The sequence below is a fragment of the Myripristis murdjan genome, chromosome 6, assembly GCF_902150065.1.
Source record: "Myripristis murdjan chromosome 6, fMyrMur1.1, whole genome shotgun sequence".
Lineage (NCBI taxonomy): Eukaryota > Metazoa > Chordata > Actinopteri > Holocentriformes > Holocentridae > Myripristis > Myripristis murdjan.
This window is the reverse complement of record NC_043985.1, coordinates 27,291,140-27,303,192: the sequence shown is the minus strand read 5'-3', so window position 1 is coordinate 27,303,192 and position 12,053 is coordinate 27,291,140. Positions and strand designations below refer to the sequence as shown.

The 12,053-nt window shown below is 43.2% G+C and overlaps 1 protein-coding gene across 1 annotated transcript in view; it reads right to left on the bottom strand.

Moving 5' to 3' along the window:
• LOC115361328 (neural-cadherin-like) overlaps positions 1-12,053 on the bottom strand; it is a 77,842-nt gene that overhangs the window by 54,635 nt on the left and 11,154 nt on the right. The window contains exon 2 of the mRNA XM_030054748.1: positions 1,437-1,634. Coding sequence (XP_029910608.1) covers positions 1,437-1,634 — 198 coding nt within the window. The remainder of the gene's footprint in view (positions 1-1,436; positions 1,635-12,053) is intronic.

Sequence of the window (12,053 nt, the reverse complement as noted above, 5' to 3'; positions counted from 1 at the left end):
GACTGTACCATAAATGCCCAATGCATTAAATACTCCACAGCCACGGTGTTAAAAGATCTCTTTAAGAACAACAAAGCATTCTGCATGTTGTATAATGTATGAAGACAGAAAAGTGCACATTCAGTCTGTATGTGACGCATGACTTCAAGCTGAATTGCAGCCCGAGTTATCAACAGCTAACTCGCTTCAAAGGCAGATACATAATGAGTGCTATTCTCTGTCAAACTGTGAAAATCATTTTCATCTGTTGGTGTAAAAAACGATCAGAATCAAAAACCAGTGACGAAACATTTGCATGTGCATTCGCTACAGAAACACCAGGCCATCTTTTATTTACAATTTAGAGATGGAAAGAAGACTCGGCTGATGTTTAATTAACATTAAAGCATAAGCTCTTGTGTCCATGATCTTTAAAACATTTTATTCCCCGCTCCGGCCAAAAGAGAAACACTGAGCTCTCCAGTGGTCATCGGGAAAAGGTTATTCATCAAACAGCAAATATTACAACTCTATTATCAGTTTTACTACTGAGGAACAAGGCCATGCTTTATAAACCAGTCTAACTAAGAGACAGGTCAGCTAGAGTCGATTAAATATAAAGTCTTGAGTATTTGCTGGTTTGTATTAAATGTGCCGGATGAAACCTTCCTGCTTAAAAGAGATGCGTACACGAGACCTTTGCATGATCCAGCAGAGGGTTAGGAGGGAGAGCAACCACTAAAACTGTGGTGATTGTAGTTTAAATCACATCGAGGGCAGGCAGGGGGGAGTAATGCAGGTCAGCGGAAAGTCACCGGTGAATTGTAAACCCCCACAAGCAATATTAGCACAGCGCCCCATCGCTGACATGCCAACAAACCTCTATCCCTTCAACCACCAGGGGGTCCACTATTATGGCAGATTTCCAACAGCCCACTTTGCCTGTTTGTGTGTTTGTGTGTGTGTGTGTGTGTGTGTGTGTGTGTGCGAAACAGAGAGAGGCTAAGAGAGAAGCAGACAGAGAGACAAGAGTGCATGATGAGTGCATACACAAATGTGTGAAGGCCCCTGGCTGTCTGTGCGATTGTGCATAAGTGTGTGCGTGTGTGTCTTTGAGAGTATGTGTGTGTGTGAGAGAGAGAGAGAGAAAGAGAGAGAGACAGAAGCAGAAGCAGAGAAAGACAGGCAGACAGAGAGACAGATAAACTAATAGAGACGCATAAAGAGTGCATGAGTGTGTGAATGAATGTGTGGATGCCTGTGGCGATCTGTCTAAGTGACTGTGCTGCTGTCTGTCTGGCTGTGTTTATATCCAGCAATCCATCGTCTGTCAGTCTATTTTAAGAGTGAGGAAGTGTTCCACCTTCACAGGATCCCTTCATCTCCATCTCATACAAGTGTGTGAGTGTGTGTGTGTGTGTGTGTGTGTGTGTGCACAGGAATACCAGAAACCGTACCATCAGACAGAAAGTACTCCACCTCCCCGCTGACGCCCTCGTCCCTGTCGCGGGCCTGCAGCTGGTACACCAACGTTCCTGGAGGGGCTTCGGAGGAGACCACAGCCAGGTAGGGGTACGGCTCCATGTTCCACTCTGGGAGGTTGTCATTGACATCAGTGATCTTCAGCTTCACCTTGTTCAGGTACCAGTCTGGGCCTGAGGGATAGTGCAGAGATAGTGATGGCGCTGTGGTTTCTGAAAGTGACAGCTGTCATGTAACTGTGTGGGTAGAAGGGAGACAAGCAGCCAGGGGAACCCAAAGTGGAGACAGGCAGCGTGTCAGCGGAGGGTACATAAGGGAACCCTTGTGAGATACAAACCTGGCTTAAGTCGATGAAAAAACATAATGCTGCAGGATTAAAATACATCTGAATGTGCATTGTACCTACAACGTAGGCCGCATGCCGACACACTGGCACATTCTCTTCTTTTCAGGCCAGAGTGGTCAAAGTCAATTGCCACGCTATCTTAAAGTAGCAATTTACCAGCTATCTCTCTACTTCCATTACACGTTTCTTTCCCTTTGTTACATAGCTGCCGGGCTGGGGAGATTGTTGGAAGTGGATGTCAGCAAGGCTGTCTGGGCACATGGTGGAGGTTGGTGGAGGTGACATGATCTTCCATCCTCCATCAGGGCTCCCATCCAGGCATCCAGACACCCAGGTTCCCGTGGGAGAGTGTCTCAGCCAGGGTCTCATCTACCAAGCCTGTGTAAAGCTACCTTGATCTTCCCACAGGGGCCTAGAGATGATGCCTTGTGACTGCAGGCATTTTGTCGCCTGCACACATCCTCACTGGAGTGAATAAGAAGATTCCTGGAATCCAATTACCAACTCTCTCCCCCTGAGCTGTGGAAGACAGCAACAGCCCAAAGAGGGCTGGTGTACTACTGCATTACAGTCTCAGTGTCAGGAGTCTGGTGTGCCTTTAAGTGGAACTGAGAGTGCGGATTCTTATCCACACTATTCAGCAAAGTGCGGAGGAAATATTCTGTATTAACACAATCTAGCAACTCATGACAACCGAACAAGGAAGGGGTAGATAAGACAAGAGTGCACAAAAGCTGCTCACTCTGTTACGTCCTTAATCTAGGACACATTTTGTGTTTGAATCTATTTCTGCAAAGTGGGACAAGTAACAGGATTGTGAGCTAAGTCACAACTTCCACAGATATTGGCTGTGATCCCGTGTCAATACAGGATGAAGGAACGTCAGAAGAGCTGCCAACCAGTTCAGTGGTCTGAGATCCATGGAGGATATCTGCCTCGCCGAAGAGAAGAACCCCCCACCAGGAAACACACAAACACACACAGAGACACACACACACACAGAGACACATACACATCAATACGAGCACACGGATTTCACATACAGTCACAGTCACACTCACGCACATGCTCACACATTCACACACTTGACTTTCACATTCACATCTCTCTCTCTGTGTCTGTCTCTTGTCTCTCTCTCTCTCTCTCTCTCTCACAAATACACACACACATACCCACATGCGTGCACTCACACAAACACACACACAAATACAAACACAACATGCAAAGGTTAGTTACCTAAGGTCTAAAAGTAACTATGGATTTCAAATCCCATTATGTAACAGGTCTCCTCTGTTAGACCAGGAGCTAAATATGTACTTTATAATCCCAGACAAAAGCAGCAGGACTTTCCAGTGCAACCTTTCACTACCTGAGGGTCGACTCAACAGAAATGCTCTGTCACCGTATGAGTTCTACTCTACTGCTTTCCCTGATTTTCTGTCACATCATGCCTCTCCCAAGTCGGCTACAGTCAATAATGAAAACTTTATATTGGTATTGATCGGTACATGCATTCATCTTGTTTACCATCACTATCTACTGACTTCTTGCTTCGATGTATCAAAGAACTGCACGTAAAATAAAGTCTTCAGAACGTGTAAATTGTCGTAGCAAATCAACGGCGCCTACAGTTTGGTCAGCTGGGTCTGAGAGCAGGAAACAGCTGCTGAGATCACATTTCCCATTTCTTTTTAACTGGTTTATAGTTCGGATAGCCTGCATTTGATGAGAAACACAATGTGTTGCACTCAAGACTAGCTCTGGAGCGGTCATGACTGAAACACAATAGCCATAAAGTGTGTGACAGCTCCTAAAAGGATTGTTAGAGGGATAATAACAGAGGGAGGAAGAAGCTAGAGGAGAGAATTAATCTAGCTTTCTGCTCAGGCTTTAAAGTTGCTCTGCGGAGGGAAAACTTCTGACTTGGATCTGACGATAGCTCGTTTGGATAAATAGCCACTGTATCGTGGGGGCAGGGAAACTAATCAATGTTCAGATGCTATCTCCTAAAACGTCGACAGCGGCAGTTTATGCAGATTTAGTCAGATGATCCTGCACTGTAAGAGGGAACAATCCTTTCATGATGAATAATGAGAAAGGATAAAGATTCTATTCCAAACTAGAGGATTTTAAAAGGCACTTAATCAAAGAGAAATCACGGCTCCACCACTTAACATTTAGTTGACTATCAAATCTTTGCGGGGAGCAGAGCACGGCACATGCCTTGCCTCCTGCTTGTTGGTGCCTTTCCCAGCCATGTCTCTGTGGTAATGGCAGTGATGATTTTACAAGGCTCTGTCTAATTAGCTCGTTACAGAGAGACTAATCAGAGCCAAGGCAGATAATTAGAGCCCATCAGCTCTAGAATGGTAATGAAGAATGTAGTAGTGTGTGAGCGTGCGTGAGAGTGAGTAGGTGAGCGACGGGTGGGGCGCCTGTCTGAGCGAGCGAGTGTGTGCGCCGCATGTTTCCGTGCCTGTGAACGGGAACGCGATTTCCCTCTGATCTGGTGAATTAAATAAAGAACGTCTGCGAACAATGTCTCCACGAGCGCTGGAAGATGACACTTCCTGCCTCACCTGACTGAGACAAGACAGGTGATCAAATAACCTTGCGAGACAGAGGCTCCCAGGCTCCACTGGATGTTTCAAAGTCAGAGATGTTTTCTGCAGCTCGGTCTGATGAAAAGCTGGTATATACACTACAATCCCTTAAGGATAAGAGCATCTGCCGGATGACTAATATAATAATGTATCATAAAGAGGTGGATGAGAGGAGTACACTGTGTGTGGTTAGCCAAGGCTCAGCGAGTACAATGAGTTTGGTGTGTGTCTGTATGTGTGTGAGTGTGTGTGTGTTCTGTATCACTGCAAGCCATTCTGTTGATGTTTCCTGCTGTTAATCCTCTCCTTGGGTAGTTGCTATATAAAGCTGTTAAGTGGCTTGCTGGTATAAAAAAAAAAAAAAAAAAAAAAAAAAGTTGTCTCAAGTGCTGCTGTGCACATATACACTGCCCACAGTACAAGGACACTCAATGTGTGTGGGAGGGGGATGAGAGGGAAACGGAATGAGAGAGAGGGAGAGGCAGAGATACTAAAACAAATATATATGTCGAATGGGAGAGACGGAGGGAGGAGAGAGGGAGTGCTGCGTGATGCTTAGCCGACAATATAAAATAGCATTATAAAGACAAGAGCAAACAGGGAAGCAAACAACCAACAGCATCGCAACAACAACGGATCCAAAGATTATCTGTGTTTACAAAGCAAACGTCGAGTACCAGAACACAGGAGGGAAAAAAAAATGAGATTGAAGATATAATTAATATCAGAGGATTTCTCTTATGGATCCCTTGCTGCACTCCAGAGTCCGATGAGGGAGGAAATTAAGACACAAATATTTCGGTGTGGAATTAAATGAATACAAATTGCACCTGCAAGCACAAATATCAATGACCCAAGTGAGACGTGGAATATCAGGGGTGATTTTTTTTCTTTTTTTTTTTTAGCGGTGAGTGAATGGAAAGTGAAATTCAGCTCAATGGGGGAGCAATAAGGTACATTAACCAAATGTTTGCAGTGTTAAGGAGGCTCTACTCTGAGCCGCCCACCCTCTGCTCTCTGTGCTTAAAGCGGAGTGTGAAGCCGTCAGCAGGAGATCAACACGCTCAAAGCACCACGGACAGAAATCTATTAACTCAGGGATCCCTGGACTGCACACCCTGGACTCAGTGGCTCAGAAAGCCTGACATACTCACCAAATACACACACACACACACACAAATGCCAGTGCTCACACATATGATCACAAATGGTAGGCATTTTCACGCTCTGCACCATTTGTTGTCTCCATATTTGCAGCTCACAATCACATCTCACCAATCATCTTTTTTTTATTTGTTTATTTACTTTATATTATATAATTGTGTTGTCTTCCTCTGGTCCTAGGGTTGGGGTGAGGACTGGAATTGGGTTTCCTATAGGGAATGGGCTCAGGGTTGGTACAGAGGGCTGTGGGAATTTGTTTAATATTTTATGCAATCTAGTTCAATTCAACACTACTTTATTCATCCCTCATGGGGCAATTAAAAGTAAGCAGTTGCAAACAACAAAGGGGGGAACAACTTGAATATATACACATTAATATAGAAAAAAAAAGGCTTAAAAGAGCATAAAAAGGCTAGGCCTATGTAATGTAATAATGCAAGGCAAAGGGAAAGATAAGAGTCGGGGGAAAAGGCTGGACCTGCATCATATCAAAATAATAGCAGGTGCACTGAGACAGAAAGTGCAAGTGCATTACTCTAAATGCTGTAAAAAATAACTACAAACATCCCATGCAGCACATCGATCTGTGTTCAACGATGCAACTGCTTGATTTAAAGATACAAATGAAGCTAAAAAAAAAAAAAAAAAAAAAAAACTAGCACAAGTGTTTAATTAACCTCATCAACCGAGAAATTGCAACAACATCAACAGGTTTCCAGCACAGCTCACAGTGTCCTCTAATTTACGCCGATAACACAATAAAGTCACATTTCCACAACAGAGGTGAAGCTTGCTAATCAGTTCAGCGCTCCACCAGAAATGTCTAATGAAGAGGTGATGCATCTTGATGAAAAACTCTTTAATATTTATACGGGTGGGTGATTTGTCATCCTTATTTAATCACCAGTCACTCGTAGGACCAAACTAAGAAAGTAAGACTAGAGCAATAGAGATAGAATAGAGATTTTTAAAGACAGAAATCTCAGCAAATGATTGTTACATCTTTGGTACTGATCAGAAAATGTTCCAAACCCCTCAGACATATTTTGTATGTTATGTTTTTTTCTACGAGAAAGCTAAAAAATCTTTCCTGTTGCACCTTTAGTATCTCTTCTAAATCTGTCCCATGTTTAAGATGTATCCTCACGCACCTTATTTTGAAAAACAACTAAGGAAATTTATTTCCCAGTCAACAGCTGTCAGCGGAGCCAGATTAAATTTGCCTCCTACCACAATGTTTGCCTGCTCTTAAAAGGAATGTGAGTCATGCTGCCATGTTTTTTTTTTTTTGTTTTTTTTTAGTCATGTTGCTCATATTCATGATACAGCAAAGTCCCAGAGACAAAGAAACCACTGTCTTATGAGGGTATCTGGTTGTGTTTGCTCTTAAGGTTTGTTATTTGTTGACAGAAATCAAATGGTGTTGTCATTCTCAATGTCAAAATGTGGAGAATAACTGGCGGAAGATTTTGAGCCTGGCATTATACACCACGAGCCAAGACACAGTCTCATCTTATTCCATCAAGATTAAAAAAATCCTCTCTCTCCCTCTGCATGTCCTTCATAGACCAAGGATACTTTATTGATCGCTTGACTCTGACTCTGGATAATCAATATCACATTGAAACAAAAAGGATGAAATGTGTCTTAAAATCCGCAGTGTGTATTAATTCAAGGCCCTGTCTAATGTACTGGCAATAAGATTATCTGTTAAATTCACACAGCTAAAAGCGATGTGAACTCATGCTAATTCACAAAATGCAGCTCTAAATATGACATGACTGTTTTGAAAGAGGCAAATTTTGAATGATATTAAAACAGTTGCAAAATGCTGCAAAATCGAAACAAAACTGGGATATTAACAAACCATCAGCCGTAGGAAAAGGAGTGCTCGCACGGCTGGCTCCATTAAGATTCATGTAGAACTAATAAACTACGGTGCAGCAGTAATATTGTTACTATTAGCGACACAAATAGAATTTGAACTATCAATACAGCTTCACATAAAAAAGGCAACACCATGGGCCTGGAAGTCTGCACTCCCTTTTAGCAAATGAAACAAAACACTGCATCAAAACCAATAGGAGCCAGTGCTTTCAACAAATCAACATTATTTCTGCAGCATAAAGAGAGCAGTCACAATGCAGCAGGTGGATAAAAGATGCAATGCAACGTTCATCTGTGCCTCTAAAAGAGATACAGTATCGATGATCATATTTCCTCAGGCAACTTGCTTCAAAGTTTAGAGGCCCTGATGAAAAATGTTTGATTTTGTGGTTCAAACAGACTTTGAAACAGTATAAATAACTTTGTTTCTATAGATTTCTGTAGATTGGGAGTTACAAGCTCTATAACAGAGATGTCAGAGATACGAGCTGCGGGCCAAATCCAGCCCGTGAGCACGTCTCATCCGGCCCCCGAGATGTCTGAGAGGGAGAGGGGAAAAAACAAACATATTTACAGATCAAAATGTTATTTTTTAAAAAATTATTATCAACTGTGTGTAATAAACAAAATAAGATAAATGTGAAAAATTCATAAATGAATGAGTAATTATCAGTTATGATAAATTAATTAGACCTAACACATCAGCTGTAGGTAGCCTCGGGTGGAAGTCGAGGAAACACCACCAGGCTAGTTGCTGCACTGACCTTCACTGCATTATATTAGTGTAGCAAAACATACAATCAAAAAAGTGAAAGGCTGATATGGAATGCAGAATTTTTCAGATGGAGAGGTGGAAAGAGGCATATTTTCCTCTGGGAGGTAAATGACAAACCTTTATATTATATATTTGTTGCATTTCTCTCTTCTGCTTAATGTGATTCTACACTTTGTGTTATTTCCATGAGCCAGCATGCAGTTTCTCATTTACTGTTGGGCAACAAATTGATTGATTAAAAATAATAAGTCAGAAAATAGCCCAAAATGTCCATGTGTCAACTGAAGTCATATTGATGTTAGCAAAAAATAATCAAGCCCCCGTGAGGTCTCATTTGAGCGAATGTGCCCCACAACCACCCTGCTCCACAAACTAAGGTGAAGACAAACCGTCTGCAGTGTAAAAATAAAGATGTAAGATTTGAAAATCAGCTGGAAGCCAGTGCACGGTGAACAGGCATCGAGCTGAAGCAACTCTTGCTGCTGCGTTCTCAATGAGCTGCAGGCCAGAAGAGCTCTTGATGGGTAGGTGAGGACAAAAACACAACTTGAGCCGTCTGGATGATAGTTTTTGAATTAAATTAGTGCACAATGATTTCACTAGCCGGTGCCACAGCTTTTGTACAGTATTAGCGCTGAATCTCCAGTGGCGGTGACTGCACAAGATAGGAGATTATACATCATTACATCTGGTGGTGAAGTACACTTTTTATCCTCAAATGTCTGACCGAAGATGTTGCTACCGTCTAAAGGATTCTTAGAGTAGGAATAGCCTCTTATACACCAAAGCATACGTGGCACACCTGCTCACCCATCCATCTGCCCACATGACACAGATGTGCAACAGCACATGTGCAAATGCTGTCACACAGCCCGCAGCAGAGCCTAGTTATTTAGAAAGGTCGCAAGGAGAGTTAATCTAAATGGATTTATGCATTGCAAGCTGGAATATACTAGGACAATCAGTCACTAAGAGGATCTAAGGTATACAGATATAAATTGTTGTTTGGCCTCTCCCAGCTTTGCTCTGCGCATCACTCTGAGCTCCCATTTCCCTGCCTGTGAGAGATCTAGAGGAAGGACTGTGTGTGTGTGTGTGTGTGTGTGTGTGTGTGTGTGTGTGTGTGTGTGTGTGGGCGCGCACGCGTGCACTTGTGTGTACTGATGCATGTGTGCACAAGCATGTGTTTGGTAATGTCAAGAGAAGAGTATTGAAATTTTATCAAACTGTGTGTTGTTTGTGCATTCATGTGTGTGTGTGTGTGTGTGTGTGTTGGGGGGAGGGGTATTTGTGTGTTTATTTTTAAGGATATCTGTCCCTGTATGTTTATGTATTTTAGAGATGGAACAATATGGATGGGAACCATTTTGTGAGCTCAAAATGACATCTACTGTCTTCCCATCCATGATGGCTGACACCAATATTGTACTTTTGTAAGAATCATAGTGCAGGAGCAAAAAAAAAAAAAAAAAAAAAACTCAGCTCTTCAGACACAAGGCCTGTCTTAAGATAATTTTGTAAACAAGCAAACAAACCAAAAAAAAAAAAAGCCATGTCGGCTTTGTTCTGTCTTAGTTCTGCTAATATGACAGTTGTAGTAAATACATCTCCTTAAACAAAGGAAACAAAATGTCAACATTTACAATCTGCCAAATGTCAGCAGTAAAAATAGATTTCAGAGCAACACTGAAAGTCTGCCGGTTTATCAGTCGATCCCTAATGCATGTATGTTTGTGACATCGGTGTGGTGAAGTGACAGAGAGGTGTTGTGTTTGTGTAACCATGCAGCTGCGGGTGTGAGACCGGTGTGACGCTCGCTTGCACTCCACTCTCACGCTCATTCTAGTCTGAGATTGACTGGGGAGTCCAAGGAGTTGCAAGGAAAGTATGAGGAACAAAAACAGCATTTGTCAGGTAATGAGTGTGTTCGAGAAGAGAGGAGAGGAGAGGAGAGGAGAGGAGAGGGGACAGAGGTTACGGCCATGTTGCTCTCCACCGCTCTAAAGAGGAAGGGCGGCCGTTCACACCAGAGGGTTTCACTTAGTCCTTTGTCTCCCTCATCGCTCATAAGTTAGTGTTACTGCGTGTCAGAGAGCTATCTTTCTCTGTCTGTCGGGTCTGATGATGGAGAGGTAATTTCAGCTTTATGATGGTGTGCCTCTAACGATGAGGATGTGAGAGCAAAGTGTGTGCGAGTTTGGGAAATAGAGTGAGAAATACTGAGTGTGATTCTGTCTGGGTGAGCATGCATACGCACACATCTGTGTTTTTCTGTCTGTGCGCGTGCATATGTGTGTGTGTGTATGTGAATGTGCACGGATACATGCGGGATAGTGTCCAACTCATACTGCTGTCCCCAACACTGAATGGGCTGTTAATGGAGAGTAATGAGGGAGTACTTTCATGGCAGATGTGCCCTCTCTGCAACTCTGTCTTGCCCTGAGACTGTGAAACTGACCCAGGCGAGACATCAGCAGTCCACGCTCTGATGAAGCTCTGTGTTATGTATCGGGAATTTAAATGTTTTGTACACTAAGTTTACCACACGCCGCTGTGGCCCTGGAAGTAACAGTAAGTATCATTTCGACATAGCACCTAGAGTCACATTAAATGACAAAGGCCCTGGCAGTGTCAGCCTAGCCCAAAATCTGTTAGAGGCCCATCTTCTTCACTGGAGTGTGAAATTATTTTAGCTCTCTGCTCATTATAGGATTTTAAAATGCATTATAGTTAGGGCTTTTATGGTGTGCCGCGGCATTAATTCAATTTGCCCCATTCACGCTTTCTTATTATCACGCTGAGTTCGAGCTACAGGGAGAGGAAGCTGCTGAGCAGTGCTCCCCAGCCTTATCTCTAAAGGATATAAACTACACTACCCAGCTCAATCAGAGGCAGCCCAGACTAGTCCATCCATCCATCTACTCTTCTCCTCTCTCTCTATTCCCTAGATGCTGCTTTCTGTGGTGACCTCCATCCTTCTCTTCATCCCCCATCCCTCTCTCCATTTCCTTGTGAGTTTGTGATTGATGGGGGTTGTCCTGAGAGCCCTTTCGATATCTTTCCATAGAAATACACACATGCACTACCCGTGCACATTCACAGAGATACATTCACACTTAGATACCAAGAAGGACCAAGGCCAGGCCGAAGAAACAGACAGAGCCGCACAGGTTTAATGGGAAAACAAGGCACAGTGTATGGGTGAGACAGTGTTAATCTATCACTGGAACCAGAAGCCTGGTTTGTTTACCACACCGGAGAAGGAGGCATTCTGGGAAGGCCCTATCACTGTTTGGCCCCGTTGCTGCGCAAAGGGACAATAACGTGTTCAACATTGTAAATGTGTTGCTGTTGCAGGTGAACGCATTAGCATGGAACAGTAGGTAGAGTGTGTGAGCACGGGCTCCAGTTCTGATTACACTTCCTCAAACATGGATGCTGCATGCATGCATAATTGCACTCAGACAAAAAAACACATAGATGAGAGTGTCTGTAATTCTGTCTGCCACTTGAATGCACAAAGTCACGCATGCACGCTGACACACAAAACACGCTGTACACTGCACTAATCACATGTGGCGTACTGTAAGTTAGCATGTGACTGCAGTCTGGCACACTGGTAATGGGGAAAGAGGAAAGGAGGATAAGGATAAAGTCTTCATTTAGAATAACTAATCCAGTGAGCAGTGTGTGCTGTGTAGACCATCATCTCCCAACTCCCATCCAGATCAGCATTAGCAGCAAGCCAGCAAGATTAAACAAAATCAATGTTTATCACCCACAGTGTGCACGAGAGATAGGGGGCAACATCATCAGA